The 16,514-nt window shown below is 45.3% G+C and overlaps 2 protein-coding genes across 2 annotated transcripts in view; one reads left to right on the forward strand and one right to left on the reverse strand.

Moving 5' to 3' along the window:
• Positions 1-1,888, reverse strand: part of LOC145360669 (tubulin polyglutamylase ttll6-like) — a 47,005-nt gene extending 45,117 nt beyond the window's left edge. The window contains exons 1-2 of the mRNA XM_080216018.1: positions 1,782-1,888; positions 90-241 (exon numbers count right to left, since the gene is read on the reverse strand). The gene's annotated coding sequence lies outside the window, so the exon portion shown is untranslated. The remainder of the gene's footprint in view (positions 1-89; positions 242-1,781) is intronic.
• A 6,503-nt stretch (positions 1,889-8,391) lies between these two features.
• Positions 8,392-9,729, forward strand: gdpgp1 (GDP-D-glucose phosphorylase 1). Its single transcript, XM_080216126.1, has one exon. The coding sequence runs from the start codon at positions 8,392-8,394 to the stop codon at positions 9,499-9,501; it is 1,110 nt and encodes a 369-aa protein (XP_080072252.1). The 3' UTR covers positions 9,502-9,729.
• Positions 9,730-16,514: the final 6,785 nt, after the last annotated feature.

Raw genomic sequence — 16,514 nt, forward strand, 5'->3', positions numbered from 1 at the left:
AAAATACTGACTCACTCGTATGGGGAGGTTTCAGCTCTGAAGTCCACCTCACTTCTGCCCTTATCAATACCATAAGAGAACTCACCTACCTTTTATACTTCCAACCGAGGGTCTTTCTCCTTGCTCCTGAAATGTTAATCTGCCTTTTTCCCTTTCTGATCCGTGACAGGGTTTTGGAGCATCTTCTCTTAGAGTTGTGTCTTCCTTTCGTGTTGTGATGTTTTTTCAGCAGCCAGAACAACTAGGTAAAAACCACACAGTGAATGCACTCTTGGCATTAATCAGCTTCCAATTCCTCTAATTCCATCAAAAATCCCTTCTTTCAGTAAGGACTGAGCCTAAAGCAATAACTTGTGCGGTTCTCTCCACAGATTCTAACTGACCTGTCTGTTGCCAGCAATTTCAGACCTCAAACCAGCCTCCCATCCATTGACTCTGTCTACACTTCCTGCTGCCTCAACAAAGCAGCCAGTAAATTAAGGATCCCATGCATCCCAGACATTCTCTCTTCTACTTTCTTCCATCAGGAAAAAGATATAAAAGTCTGAGGTCATGTACCAACCAACTCAAGAACAGCTTCTTCCCTGCTGCTGTCAGACTTTTGAATGAACTTACCTTGCATTAGGTTAATCTTTTTCTACACCCTAGCGATGACTGTAACACTACATTCTGCACTCTCTCCTTTCCTTCTCTATGAACAATGTTTTATCTGTATAGCGCACAAGAAACTATACTTTTCACTGTATGTTAGTACATGTGACAATAATAAATCAAATCATCAGGTGAGTGGAGAGTTGGGTTCACAAACAGAGCATATATAGACACAGACTCAATTGCAAGATAATGGTTGGAATGTGAGTCTTTACAGGTAATCAAGTCTTTACAGATGCAGGCAGTGTGAATGGAGAGAGGGATAATCACAGGTTAAAGAGGTGTGAATTGTCTGAAGCCAGGACAGTTAGTGAGATTTTGCAAGCCCAGGCCAAATGGTGGGGATTACATAGTGTGACATGATCCCAGTTGAGGCTGTCCTCATGTGTGCAGACTTCACATTAGCATTGGGAGCTCTTATGGGCGGCACAGTAGCACATTGGTTAGCACTGCTGCCTCACAGCGCTAGGGACCCAGGTTCAATTCCAGCCTGTGTGGAGTCTGCACATTCTCCTCATGTCTGCATGGGTTTCTTCCGGGTGCTCCAGTTTCCTCCCACAGTCTGAAAGATGTGCTGGTTAGGTGCATTTAAGGCCCCTCACACCTTAAACCTATGCCCCCTAGTAATTGACTCTTCCACCCTAGGATAAAGCTTCTGACTATCCACTCTGTCCATGCCTCTCATAATCTTATAGACTTTTATCATGTTGCCCCTCAACCTCTGTTGTTCCAGTGAGAACAAACCAAGTTTCTCCAACCTCTCCTCATAGTTAATGTCCTCCATGCCAGGCAACATCCTGGTAAATCTTTTCTATACCCTCTCCAAAGCCTTCATATCCTTCTGGTAGTGTGGTGATCAGAATTGAACACTATATTCCAAGTGCGTCCTAACTAAGGTTCTATAAAGCTGCAGCATGACTTGCCAATTTTTAAACTCAATGCCCCAGCCAATGAAGGCAAGCATGCAGTATGCCTTCTTGACTACCTTCCCCACCTGCACTGCTATTTTCAGTGGCCTGTGTACCTGTACACCCAGATCCTTTTGCCTAACAATACCCTTAAGGGTTCTGCCATTTACTGTATATTTCCCATCTGTATTAGACCTTCCAAAATGCATTATCTCACATTACCTCAGAATGACTGTTCCAGCAACATTGTCCATGTACTGATATTTACTTGACCTAAGCGCCAGCAACACTAATGGCTGTAGTTCAGCAGCCCACCTGTGAGTTCCATCTCAGCAGGAGGTACAGCCAGCATAATGCATCAGTGATCGACAGAATGTGCCTTCGTGCACATACCCCCCTGAAGAGTGCAATTCAAATTTGCTAAACACAATCGTCAAAGATAAAGAGATAGACTGAGAAGGGTAAATCATGCATGAATTTTCCAAGCATCTATCACACAAACTTCCAGCTACAGTTTACAGAGAACTATCTGCATAAACCTTAGGGCAGGACAGCTGATTTTATTACCTTTCTATTGTTTTTCTAATTAGGGAGTGACTTCTGGGGAAGGAAAGGTCTTCATATCTATAAACCTCAGCAAAGTCATACCAGCGAAGAATAATTCAAACTAATGCATTTATAAAACACTTTAAACACTGTAAAACATCTCAAGGCATTCTATGGGAGGGTTTACAAGCAATTATTTTGATACCAAACCAAAGAAAGAGACAGGTTGACAGACTAGAATGTTGTGACACCTCTCACAGTTACATAGTCTGCTTATACCTACTGGAGTTACAAATGAAGAATTGATTTGATTTCATTTATTATTGTCACATGTATTAATTAACAGTGAAAAGTATTTTTTTTTACATGCTATACAGACAAAGCATATCTTCATAGAGAAGGAAAGGAGAGAGTGCAGAATGTAGTGTTACAGTCATAGCTAGGGTGTAGAGAAAGATTAACTTAATGCAAATAAGTCCATTCAAAAGTCTGTTGCCAGTAGAGAAGAAGTTGCTCTTGAGTCAGTTGTACGTGACCTCAGACTGTTGTATCTTTTTCCTGATGGAAGAAGATGGAAGAGAGAATATCCAAGGACCGTGGGGTCCTTAATTATGCAGGTTGCTTTTCTGAGGCATTGGGAAGTGTAGATGGGGTCAATGGGTGGGAGGCTGGTTTGAGTGATGGACCAGGCTTCGTTCACAACCCTTTGTAGTTTCTTGTGTTGGTGAATTGCCCATTTGAACTGGGCTGGTGGGTCTGTCCCCCCACCCTCTCAGGCAGTGCATACCAGATCCTAAACCACCATGCAAAAGGGACTTTGCTCCTGTCTCTGTTGCTCATTTCACCAATCACCTTAAATAGATATTCTCTGGTTCCCAATCAGCATGAACCATTTAAACCCCTCAAGATTTGAACAAATCTATCAAATCTCCACCAAATCTTTTCTTCTCCAAGGAGCAGCCCCAACTTCATAGACCATAGAATCGTACAGTGCAGAAGGAGGCCATTTGGCCCATCGCGTCTGCACCTACCACAATCCCACCCAGGCCCTATTCCCATAACCCCACATATTTGCCCTGCTAATTCCCCTGATACTAGGGTCAAATTGTCACTGCCAATCCACCTAACCCCCACATCTTTGGACTGTGGAAGAAAACCGGAGCACTCGGAGGAAACCCATGCAGATGCTTGGAGAATGTGCAAACTCCACACAGACAGTGACCCAAGCCAGAAATTGAACACAGGTCCCCGGAACTGTGAGGCAGCAGTGCTAATCACAGTGCCACCGTGCCACCTTCCCTAATCTATCCATGTGACTGAAATTCCTCACCATAGAAATACAATCATAGAAACTCTACAGTACAGAAAGAGGCCATTAGGCCCATCGAGTCTGCACCGACCACAATCCCACCCAGGCCCTATCCCTACATATTTACCCACTAATCCTTTAAATCTACTCATCTCAGGACACTAAGGGCAATTTTTAGCATGGCCAATCAACCTAACTCGCACATCTTTGGACTGTGGGAAGAAACTGGAGCACCTGGAAGAAACCCATGCAGGCACGAAGAGAATGTGCAAACTCCACACAAACAGTGACACAAGCTGGGAATCAAACCCACGGCCCTGTGTGCTAACCACTGTGCTACCGTGCTGCCCTTGGAACCATTCTGGTTCGTTCGTTTCTGTATCCTCTGTAAAGCCTTTACATCTTTATTAAACTGCAGTGTCCAGAACTGGACATGATACCTAGCTGAAGCTGAGCCAGTGATCCATAGGGATTAATTAGATATTCCTTTCTGTTGAACTTTAAGCCCATATTGATGAACCAAGATCCTAAATGCCTTACTAATAGCTTTCTCAACCTGCCCTGCCACCTCCAATGCCTGTTCACGTATATGTTCAAGTCACTCTGCACCTGCACCCTCTTTAGAACTGTACCCATTCTTCAGATCAAAGGAAAGCACTTCAAACTTCTCTGCTTTAAATTTCACGAAAACAGCAAACCAGGCTCTGTGGTTCATTTCCAGGGGATAGAATTTAAAATCACAATTTCAAAACTTGTGGATGACCCAAATCTGGGAACTATTATGAACAGCTCTCTGTTCTTCAGATCAAAGGAAAGCACTTCAAACTTCTCTGCTTTAAATTTCACCTTTCACTTATCCACACCATTCCACTAGACGATCCTTTCCACATTTAACAATATCCTCCTCGCTGTTCATAATAGTTCCCAGATTTGTGTCATCACAAGTTTTGAAATTGTGATTTTAAATTCTATCCCCCTGGAAATGAACTGCAGAGCCTGGTTTGCTGTTTTCATGACCTTACTAAAGTGCAGTTGCTACTTTTAACAATTTGGAAATCTGTAACCCCAAATGTCATTGCACTTCTAACACACTTAGATTCTTAACTTCCTAGAAATCCATGATCTCTTTAATTCCTCCAACAAAAAGCACCAGCTCATACTGATCCATATCAAATATTTAAATCCAACAACAATAACTGTCCTGGACCTTCTACACCGACACTATAGTTAAGAAAGCTCACCAACGCCTCTACTTTCTCAGAAGCCTTAGGAAATTTGGCATGTCCACTTTCTCACCATCCATTGACACTGTCTATACTTCTCACTGCCTTGGCAAAGCAGCCAGCATAATTAAGGACCCTACGCACCCCGGACATTCTCTCTTCCACTTTCTTCCATTGGGAAAAAGATACAAAAGTATCTGCATCACAGACCAATCGACTCAAGAACAGCTTCTTCCCTGCTGCCATCAGACTTTTGAATGGACCTACCTCGCATTAAATTGATCTTTCTCTACACCCTAGCTATGACTGTAACACTACATTGTGCACTCTCTCCTTTCCTTTTCTATAAGCACTACTTTTCAGTGTATGTGACAATAATAAATCAAATCAAATCAGTTTTTTATAGAAAGCATCCTTTCTGGGTGTATCACAGCTTGGTATGGCTCCTGCTCTGACCAAGACTGCAAGAAACTACAAAGGTTTGTTAACATAGCCCAGTCCATCATGCAAATCAGCCTCCCATGCATTGGCTCCATCTACACTTTAAAGTTTATTTATCAGTGTCACAAGTAGGCTTACATTAACACCGCAATGAAGTTAATGTGAAAATTCCCTAGTCACCACATTCCAGCACCTCTTCCAGCACCTTAAGAGGGAATTTAGCATGGCCAATGCACCTAACCAGCATGTCTTTTGGACTGTGCGAGAAAACCGGAGCAAACCCAAGCAGATACGGGGAGAACGTGCAGACTCCGCACAGACAGTGACCAAAGCCAGGAATTGAACCCGGGTCCCTGGCGCAGCAGTGCTAACCACTGTACCATCGTGCCGCTTGGGAAAGCAGCCAGTATAATCAAGGACCTCACGCACCGTGGACATGCTCTCTTCTACCTTCATTCATCAAATACAGATACAAATACAGTGAAACCCCGATTTTACGTGCCCCGATTTAGCACGAATTCGGATATAACGCGACGAATCATTGGATTTCTGTCATTGTTTTACAATATGCGCGAGAAGAGACTTTGCATGTCCGGTAACTGTCACAAGATGAAAATGTTTCACTTTGTATGGTAATCTTTCTAAAAGGAAACAAAGACTGAGGAAATACTGATATTGACTCACTGCCACTTATTTCAGTATCTCCCTCTGTCCACCCCATCAAGGATGATAAAACCTTCAAACACTGTTCTCAGACCCTGAAAAAGATCCTGACCTAAATCCTTCCACCTTTCCCCATCTCTGTTCATCTGTAATAACCTCCCTGAACTAAAGGCAATGTCTACCTGTGAATGAGACACATCGCAGAAGCTTGAACTCACGCTATATTCATTTCAGAAGAAGCTGCGGCTGTTTGGGAATAAGATGGAGGAGGGACTTTACTCTTCCGTAATATGGATTGAGTTTGTTTTCTTTAATCCTATTAACAGATCATGTTGCACTTTTTGCCTCGTGTTATAATGTTCCGCAAAAATGGTGAGATTAATGTTGGAATAAAAGTTAGCACCCCGATTTAACGCGACCCTGCTTTCTTCGCGATATCATTTTATGGATCCCAACCATCGCATTATAATGGGACTGTATTGTATCTGAGATCATGTACCAACAAACTCAATAACAGATTCTTCCTTGCTGCCACCAGACTTTTGAATGATCCTGCACTATATTAAGATGATCTTTCTCTATACCCTGGCTATAACTGTAACACTGTATTCTGCACTCTATCCTGCTCCCCAATGTACCCTATGACTGGTATGCTTTGTTTGTAAAACTTGCAAGAAACAATAATTTTCACTGTATCCAAATAAATGTGACAATAATAAATCAAAACAAACTATGTTCTGCACCCTCTTGTTTCCTTCTCCCCATGTACTCTATGAGCAGTATGTTTTGACTGTACAGCGCACAAGAAACAATACTTTTCACTAAAATAATAACAAATCAAGTAGCTTAAGTTAAATTATTAGTAAGCTTACATTAACACTGCAATGAAGTTATTGTGAAAATACCCTAGTCTCCTCAGTCCGGCGCCTGTTTGGGTACATTGAGGGAGAATTTATCATGGCCAATGCACCTAACCTTTTGGACTATGGGAGGAAACCGGAGCACCCAGAGGAAACCCACACAGACACAGGGAGAACGCACAGACAGTCACCCAAGCCGGGAATCAAACCAGGGTCCTGGTGCTGTGAGGCAGCTGTGTCATGTACTGTGTCATGTTTAAATGGTTTAACTGCTAATTCTTTTGTTATGTTCCAACTGTGTTCTTAAATAAACTTTCTAGTGGATAAATAAAAGCTTTCTAGTGGATCACTGAAATCATACCTGGAGTGAAATACCTTAAACTCACCCGTGCCAAAAATCAAACGTAAAATGTAGGCTCTAGGCTAACTTCACAAAACACCTCAGAGTTTCTGGCCTGGGTCTTAACAACAGTGTGTCTATGGGTCAAAGTCAGACTCCCCACAGACAGGCACCCAAACTGGGAATCAAACCTAGGTCCCTGGCCTTGTGAGGCAGCAGTACTAACCACTGTGTCACCATGAACACCTATGTTAAACTCCCGCCTTTTCCTTCTGCCCTTTGTACTCTATGAATGGTGTGATTTGACTGTACAGCACACAAGAAACAATACTTTTCACTGTATCCAATACATGTATCCCAATACTTGGGGATTTTCACAGTAATTTCATTGCAGCGTCAATGCAAACCTTCTTGCGACTAATAAATAAATAAAAATAAATGTGACAGTAATAAATCAAATCAATTTGCATTCATATAGTGGCAGTATGTTCCAAGAAGGTTCCGGGGCAAGATGCTCAGATAATGCATTGGCTGGTTCAGATTAACAGAAGTTAAATGACTTAGCTAACTAGTTTAACTTGACAAACTAGTTCAACTTGGCGAACTAGTTTAACCTGGCTAACCAGTTTAACTTGGCTAATCAATTTAACCTGCTAGCCAGTTTAACCTGCTAGCCAGTTTAACTTGGCTATGTTCAGCCTGGGTCGGTCTGCAGCTTTGCTCTCTGGGCTGACAGGCCCGTTGCTAAGGCCGCCTCCCGTTGCTAGGGGACTGAAGCCAGCCAGTCGACAAGGGGCGGAGTGGGTCAGGCTGGGGCCCTGCCAGTGGCTCTGGTTCCCCCTCCCCCCGGGGCTGGGCCAGCGCCTCTCCCGGTGACGCCCGGCGCCTCGCTGTGTGCGGCACGGCAGGTGAATTCGCTCCCCCTCACCCCGGCCCCGCTCGCCTACCTCAGTCAGTCACTCACTCACTCACCTGGCGCCCGCCCGCCCGGCCAGGCCGCGCACACGTCTCTGGAGGCATTGTTCCCATGGCAACCTGACGCCAGCTCTGATTGGCCCGTGATTCCCACCCTCCCATTGGCGGCCCGGCGGGCCTGATGTTGATTGGCCGCCTGGTGACACCAGCTCACCTATTATTGGCTGTCAGACTCCCGACCGAGATCCGATTGGCTGTGGGGCGTCCATTGCTCCGATTGGCTGATGAAACGGCGATTCGATTGGCTAAGGGAATCTTTATTTCTGATTGGCTGGCCGGTTATAAGCTTGAATTGAGCATTAGCGGATTTCTAATTTTAAATCATTTCAGTTTTTAATTTCAGGTTTGCAGTGTGATCGGCGGTGTCGATTTTTCGGTCGGTTTTAGACAGGATTAGGGAGTCAGGCGGAAGTTGGGGCAGCCTGCGGGAACCATGGAAACGGGAGGGGTCCTGGGAGGATGACGTCAGAGAAATATGGCGGCGCCCATGGAAGCGGCAGAGCCGGGTCCGGGTATCGAGCCGGACTGGCCCTGGGCCCAGGCGCCGCTCTTCAGCTACTCGGAGCGGGATCTGATCCGGAGCGGGGTCCGCTGGGGCGGTGGCTCGGGCTCCCGCTTCGACGCGGCCCTGCGCTCGGCCTGGGAGGAGCGGATGGCCGCCGGCTGCTTCCGCTACCGCCTGCCGAGCTCGGGGCTGCCCAGCCGCCTGCTGCCCGGCCCGCGGCGCTTCGTGGCTCAGCTCAACCCGCAGCGGGCCACCGAGCGGCGGCGGCCGCAGGAAATCCGCAGCCTGCGGCAGCCCTTCGAGCCGGCCGGCTTCAACTTCACCCGCATCCCGGCGCGGGAGGTGCTGTTCCGGCTGCGGCGGGAGGGAGAGGCCGAGGCTGAGGCCTTGCTGGTGATCAATGTCAGCCCGCTGGAGTGGGGCCACGTCCTGCTGCTGCCGGAGCCGGCCCGCGGCCTGCCGCAGCTCCTGACCCGGGAGTCGCTGCTCCGGGCCCTGGAGCTGCTCTTCCTCAGCTCGGAGCCGGCTCTCCGGCTCGGCTTCAACAGCCTGGGGGCGGCGGCCTCGGTCAACCACCTCCACCTGCACGCCTACTACCTGGGCCACCGCCTGGAGCTGGAGTCGGCCCCGAGCCGGCCCCTGCTGGCCCAGGCCGGCGGCCGCTACCTGCCCGTCCACCGGCTCTCCCAGCCCCCCGGCCGGGGCCTGCTGCTCTATACGGACGGCAGTGACCTGCCCCGGGCCGCCCTGACCCTCCACACCCTGGTCAGCCTCCTGCTCCGCCGCTCGCTGGCCCACAACCTCTTCCTGTGCCGGGGCTGCCCGCCCGGAGAGCGGCCCGAGTGCCGGGACGGGGTCCGCGCCGTCCTCTGGCCCCGGCTCAGCTGCTTCGGCCGCAAGGAGGAGGCCGCCTTCAATGTAGCTCTGTGTGAGCTGGCCGGTCACCTACCCATCAAAACCCCCCAGGATTACAGCAGCCTGACCGAGGACACGGTGCTGCAAATCATCAACAAGTACTTACTGCCCGAGGAGGAATTCTCCCAACTCCTGTCTGAAATCACTGAGCTGCTAAAGGATTAACATCACTCAATCCCTCATTAACTCCCCCCTCACTCACTACAATCTGCAGGTCCAGTGCCTAATCCCTCTTCTCATTCATCTATTCTTCATTTGGGGTGGCACAGCAGTTGGCACTGGACCCGGGTTCGATTCCCGGCTTGGGTCACCGTGCGGAGTCTGCACGTTCTCCCTGTATCTGCGTGGGTTTCCTCCCACAGTCTGAAAGTTAGGTGTGTTGGCCATGCTAAATTCTCTGTGTACCCAAACAGGTGCTGGAGTGTGGCGACTAGGGGATTTTCACAGTAACTTGATTTAAGACTACTTGTGACTAATAAATAATCCCCTAGTCGCCACACTCCAGCACCTGTTTGGGTACACTGAGGGAAAATTTAGCATGGCCAACACACCCTAACCAGCATGTCTTTGGACCGTGAGAGGAAACCCACGCAGACATGAAGAGAACATGCAAACTCCATACAGACAGTGACCCGAGCTGAGAATTGAACCTGGGTCTAAGGTGCATTTTAAATCTAAAACAAATAGCTATTCATTTGCTGTCTAAGATGCATTTTAAATCCCTGGCAAAGCTTGTCATCTACAAGTCCAGGCAGTAGACAATCGACAGGGTCATCCAACCCAACTGTCTGCCCCTGTACCGAAGCTGTTAACACCTGCTGGGCACTGCAGGGATTAGGGTGCATTATTGTGCCCTTTAATCACATTTTAATTTGATGTTAAGTTTCCTTTCCACTTTGTCTTTTGTTTCGAAGGGTTCCCCTCATTTTAGGAAGCTGCCCCTTTTAATTTGCCCCTGAGTTAATTTGAGTTAGTTTACTTGGTTGGCCAAAAAGATTGGTGCATTTTAAATTTAAAAGAAATGGATTCATTTGTTGCCTACGATGCATCTTAAGCTAAACTGAATCACTATTCCCCTAAATTACATTCAACAATTTAAAATAAATCACTACCATTTGTTATGTAAGATGCATTTTAAATCTAAAATAAATCGCATCATTCGTCCGTGATGCATTTAAATCTAAAAAAAATTACTGTTCATTTGTCTAGGATGTATTCTACATCTAAAATGATTCACTACTCATTTATTGGCTGAAGGGCACTTCAAATCTAAAACAAATACCTATTATTTGTTGTCTACGATGCATTTTAAGCTGAAAGGAATCACTTTCTGTTTGGTGGATTCTAAAATCAAAGTGATTCACTATTCATTTGTCTAAGATGTATTTAAAATCCAAAACAAATCACTATTCATTTCTTGTCTAAAGTGCAGTTTAAAACTAAATTGAATCAGTTTTCATTTGTTTTAGGATGTGTTTTAAAGCTTATCTGGGCTGCAGGATCTTGTGGACCAAGTGCAATTAACCGTAATCACTTTCAGTGAAGTTGAGACAAAAGTAACATTGGCTGGAAGTGAAAACAGCTCCTTCAGAATTCCTATTGGATTCAAATCCACAGATCCGCTGAGTTTTTCCAGCACTCTGTTTCTATTTCAGATCTCCAGTATTTCGCTTTTGTAGTGATGTAGACTGGGTTGTAAATGTACTGGGTGCTGTGTTATACCTGAGTCAGGACTAAAACAAGAGTGAACCTGTAAATGTCTACTTATACCTCAACCAACAAGACACAACATTTGTCTAAAAGTGGAAATTCAGGTTGATTCTTCAAAAAAGATATCTGAGAAACAGTTAAGACTTTGATCAAATCCCTCTTAACCATCTCCTACTGATGGACAGCTTTATAAAGCAGTAATTGTTAGATTGTCTTCTGCATCACTCTTGAACAGATGTTGTTCTCACCAGCTCTGGACATGGCCAGACTGTAACAGCAATATCACATTTAAATACTAAACTGTTAAACTTTACAACTGCTGGAAACTTGAAATAGAAGCAGAAGATATGGGAAATAATCAGCATCTGCAGTGAGGAAATAACTCTAACAGCAGAAGTAGACCACGTGACCCTGCTTTGCCATTCAATATGTCTCAACTCTACATTCCCATCTACTCTTTGATTTCCCGCCAGAAATAGAATCTGAAAGACATTTGGCCCATCAGTTCAGCACCAATCACAATCCCACCCAGGCCTTATCCCCATAACCCCATGCATTTACCCTCACTAGTCCCCCTGGCACTAAGGGGCAATTTAGCACAGCCAATCCACCTAACCCGTCAATCTCAACACTCAGTGTGTTCAACAAAGGAGCAACACTTTTAATGAACTTCTCTTATCTCAGTCCTAAGGGATCAGCCCCTGATACTGAGACTGTTGTCCCATGTTCTAATTAACCCAGCAAGGGCAAAAGATCCTCGGTCAACCCCCTTCAGAATCTTGCATGCTCCAATGAGATCAGCAGTCACCCTTCTCAGCTCAGAGTGTAGGTTGACAGATATGCCCGAGACCTGAATATTTCCAGTATTTTCTGTTTTTATATCAGGTAGTTCTGCATTCATTGGTATTTTGCTCTGAATATCTTAATTCTGTTTCTTGTGCCATTAATGTGAAAGCCTCCTCTTTGGCAGTGGTTAGCACTGCTGCCTCACTGCGCCAGGGATCCAGGTTCAATTCCCAGCTCGGGTCACTGTCTGTGTGGAGTTTGCACGTTCTCCCTGTGTCTGCATGGGTTTCCTCCGGGTACTCCAGTTTCCTCCTACAGGGTAAATATGTGGGGTTACGGGAATAGGGCCTGGGTGGGATTGTGGTCAGAGTAGATTAGATGGGCCAAATGGCCTTATTCTGCACTGTAGGGATTCTATGATGAGGCAGACTGACAGTAAATTAGCAGAACACTGGCTGGACCCTCGTGTTCAATGTTCTACATTTATCTTTATTTTGAACGTTTTGTATTTAAGCTCGGGAATTAAGTGTGCCATTTTCTTTAAATGATTGTGATGTATCTGGTGCTCCAGTGGCTAAATGTTTACAAGGGACAGAGATATTTGTTTTTGATCTATCTATGCTTTGGGAAAAGACATGAGCATGGATGTCTGGTGGAAGGCTGGATGAGCTTGACATTACAGTGACCCTACTCCCCATTATTGAACAGCCTGGCAATTTAAGTTACTTGCTGCTTGAGTGGTCAGCTGAGTGCAGCACAGCCAGTGTGAGTCAGAGTCTTTGGAGAGGAAGAGGAAATTCTGTGTTCCAGAAGATCAGCACTGTGTCCCACATCACGAGGCTTCCTTACGTATAATAACTTCTTTGTCATGGCTCAAAAAACAACTGGAGTCACTGAGAAACGTGTGGATCCCGGCAGAAAACCATGATCAACATGTGGAAATATAAAAAGCTGCAAAACAGCAGGAAGGTAAATGAGTTGGAGATGAATAGCTCCAAAGACATCAAGAAACCACCCATACTGAACTTTCTCTGAAACCTGAGTGTTGATTGAAGTCAGGATAATATGTCAGGATAATACGTCACTCAATGAAATTTTACATAAAAACTGGAGAGTGGGATTGTTACAAACTGTCCAATGTTTTCAGAAGAAATGAATCATCCTTCCTACCTTCCCCAGAGCAGGAAAGGAAGCCTCATGTTTCAGAAATGTGACTCTATTGTACAAGTCATTAAAGTCGTTGATTTCTGCATGATGTTACATTGTGTATTCAAGGTGGACAAACGACAACGATGGGCAACTAGAGAAAACAAAATTCCCATACAATGCTCTTCGATTATGGAATACATTCCAGCAGTGGGCTCCTGAAATAGACTTGCCTTTTTCTGGTACCTTTTGCTACTTCAGGACATCACTAAGTGTGTTACATGAAGTACTTTTAAAATGTGGGCATTATAGTACTGTACAAAACACAGCTTCCAATTTGCACTCTGCTATGGGTCTGCTTTATCTGTTGTGATGTTTGCTGAGTGTTCAATAATGGCTCAGGATTTTTGGGAGAACTCCCCTGATCTTCCAATAGCAGCTGTGGACTGTTTTACACACATCCGAGAAAAGACTTTGTTTAAAGTCTAATCTGAAAGTCCAAAGAATCGACCAGCACGTTGAAACTGGATAAACACTTGAAAAATATTAAAGGAGTCAAAATGTAGGTTGGACTGGGTCCCTCCAATTGCACTTTTATGTATGATGTTCGGTGAAATCTAAATGTCTGTACTGCTACTATTATTAAATGGTTAGAATTTATAAAACTGAGTGAATGATATTAATGACGTACAGATGAACATATGAATTAGGAGCAGGAAATTTGAAGTTTATTAGTGTCACAAGTAGGCTTACATTCACACTGCAGTTAGATTACTGTGACAATCGCCTAGTTGCCACACTCCAGTGCCTGTTTGGGTACACTGAGGAAGAATTTAGCATAGCCAATGCATCTAACCAGCAAGTCTTTTGGACTGACACAGACATGGGGAGAACTTGCAAACTCCACACAGACAGTGACCCAAGCCAGGAATGAACCTGGGCCCCTAGTGCTGTAAGGCAGCAGTGCTAACCATTCTGCCACCCGTGCAGGGAAGGCCTCTTCAGCCTACTTCACCATTCAATATGATCAACTCCACATTCACATCTACCCGAGGTGGCACGGCGGCACAGTAGTTAGCACTGCTGACTCTCAGCGTCAGGGACCCAGGTTCCGTTCCCGGCTTGGGTCACTGACTGTAGAGTCTACACATTCTCCCATTGAGTAGGTTTCCTCCCACAGTCTGAAAGACGTGCCGGTTTGGGTGCATTGGCCAGGCTAAATTCTCCCTCAGTGTACCTGAACAGGTGCTGGAGTGTGGCAACTAGGGGATTTTCATAGTAACTTCATTGCAGTGTTAATGTAAGCCTACTTGTGACTAATAAATAAATAAAGTTTATAAACTACCCCAATAATCTTTCACTGCAGCAGGCGACGGTGCAGAGGGACCTCGGGGTCCTTGTGCATGAGTCGCAAAAACCCAGCTTGCAGGTGCAGCAGGTGGTCAGGAAGGCGAATGGGATGCTGGCCTTCATAGCGAGGGGGATTGAATATAAAAGTAGGGAGGTCTTGCTGCAGCTGTATAGGGCATTGGTGAGGCCGCAGCTGGAGTACTGTGTGCAGTTTTGGGCGCCGCACCTGCACAAGGATATTTTGGCCTTGGAGTGAGTGCAGAGGAGGTTTACTAGGCTGATACTGGAGTTGAGGGGGTTGAGCTATGAGGAGAGGCTGAATAAACTAGGCTTGTACTCGTTAGAGTTTAGAAGAATGAGGGGAGATCTCATTGAGACGTATAAGATGATGAATGGGATGGATAGGATAGAGGTGGAGAGACTCTTCCCGCTCAAAAAAGACAGTAGGACTAGGGGGCACAGCCTCAAGATAAAGGGGAGGCGGTTTAGAATGGAGTTGAGGAGGAACTTCTTCACTCAAAGGGTGGTGAATCTCTGGAATTCTCTGCCCGTTGAAGTGGTGGAGGCTGCCTCGCTAAATATTTTTAAGAAGCGGGTTGATGGGTTCTTGATAAGAGAGGGGATTAAGGGTTATGGGGAGAGGGTGGGAAAGTGGAACTGAGCCACGACAGATCAGCCATGATCTTATTGAATGGCGGGGCAGGCTCGAAGGGCTAGATGGCCTACTCCTGCTCCTATTTCTTATGTTCTTATGTTATGTTCTTAACAAGAATCAATCTAAAAAGTATTTACAGACTCATGACTGATGGAAAGAAATTTTCCTTATCTCTGCCTTAAATGGGTGACCCCCTACTCTCTAGTGGTGTGGTGGTAATGTTGCTGGGCTAGTTAATCCAGAGACCCAGAGTAATGCTCTGGGGACCCGGATTCGAATCCTGCCGCTGCAGATGGTGAAATTTGAATTTAGTAAAATTTTGGAATTAAAAAGTCTAATGGTGACCATGAAATGATGTCATAAAAAAATTTGTGGAGAGAGAGCCAACGTTTTGAGTCTAGATGACACTTTGTCAGAGCTTTGATGAAGGGTTATCTAGACTCGAAACATTGGCTCTGTTCTCTCTCCACAGAGGCTGTCAGACCTGCTGAGATTTTCCAGCATTTCCTGTTTTTGTTTTGAGATTCCAGCATCCACAGTTTTTTGAATTTGTCATTAAAAAAAACCCATCTGGTTCACTTAATGTCCTTTAGGGAAGGAAATCTGCCGTCCTTACCCGGTCTGGCCTACATGTAACTCCAGAGCCACAGCAATGTGGTTGACTCTTAAATGCCCTCAGGGGTGGGCAGTGATGCTCACATCCCATGAATGAGTAAAAAAAATTTCACAAGATATTATTTGTCACAAGTCAGCTTGCATTAACATTGCAATGAAGTTACTGTGAAAATCCCTTAGTCGCCACACTCCGGCGCCTATTTGGGTAACACTGAGGGAGAATTTAGCATAGCCAATGCACCCTAACCAGCATGTCTTTGGACTGTGGGAGGAAACCCACACAGACTCTGTAAAGATAGAGATCCAAGGCAGGAATCAAACTCAAGTCCCTGTTTTACATGAAGTACTTTTAAAATGTGGGCACAAAATGCAGCTGCCAATTTGCACAAAGTGTCCAGAAACAGCACTGTGCTGTGGGTCTGCTTCATCTGTTGTGATGTTTGCTGAGCTTTCAATAATGGCTCAGGATTTTTGGGAGAACTCCCCTGCTCTTCCAATAGTGGCTAACCACTGTGCCACCGTGCTGCCCACAACATATAAATGAATTTTTAAAAGCTTTTTAAGAAGTCCATATGTAAATTTAACAAAAGTGAATTTCTGCCTCCACTGCTCTTTGAGATAATGAGGTTCAGCTCCCTACCATCCTCTGGGGATCAGAGAGAGATTTCTTCCACCTAATCAACCTTCTTGCCTTAATTTTATTATCCACCTCTCTATTAAGGGAAACAAGTCCTTTCTCTCGACCCTAACTAGGACCTGAATAATTTTATACATTGCAATTAAATGTCTCCTCAGTTCCAAAGAAAATAATCTCATCCAAACTTTCCAGATAGTTAAAATTCTCCATTCGGAAATCTCCTCTGTACCCTCTCGAGTGTGATCATATAATCCCTTCAGTGCTGAAGGAGGCCATTCA

The sequence above is a fragment of the Carcharhinus amblyrhynchos genome, chromosome 32 (assembly GCF_965287045.1).
Source record: "Carcharhinus amblyrhynchos chromosome 32, sCarAmb.v2.hapA, whole genome shotgun sequence".
Lineage (NCBI taxonomy): Eukaryota > Metazoa > Chordata > Chondrichthyes > Carcharhiniformes > Carcharhinidae > Carcharhinus > Carcharhinus amblyrhynchos.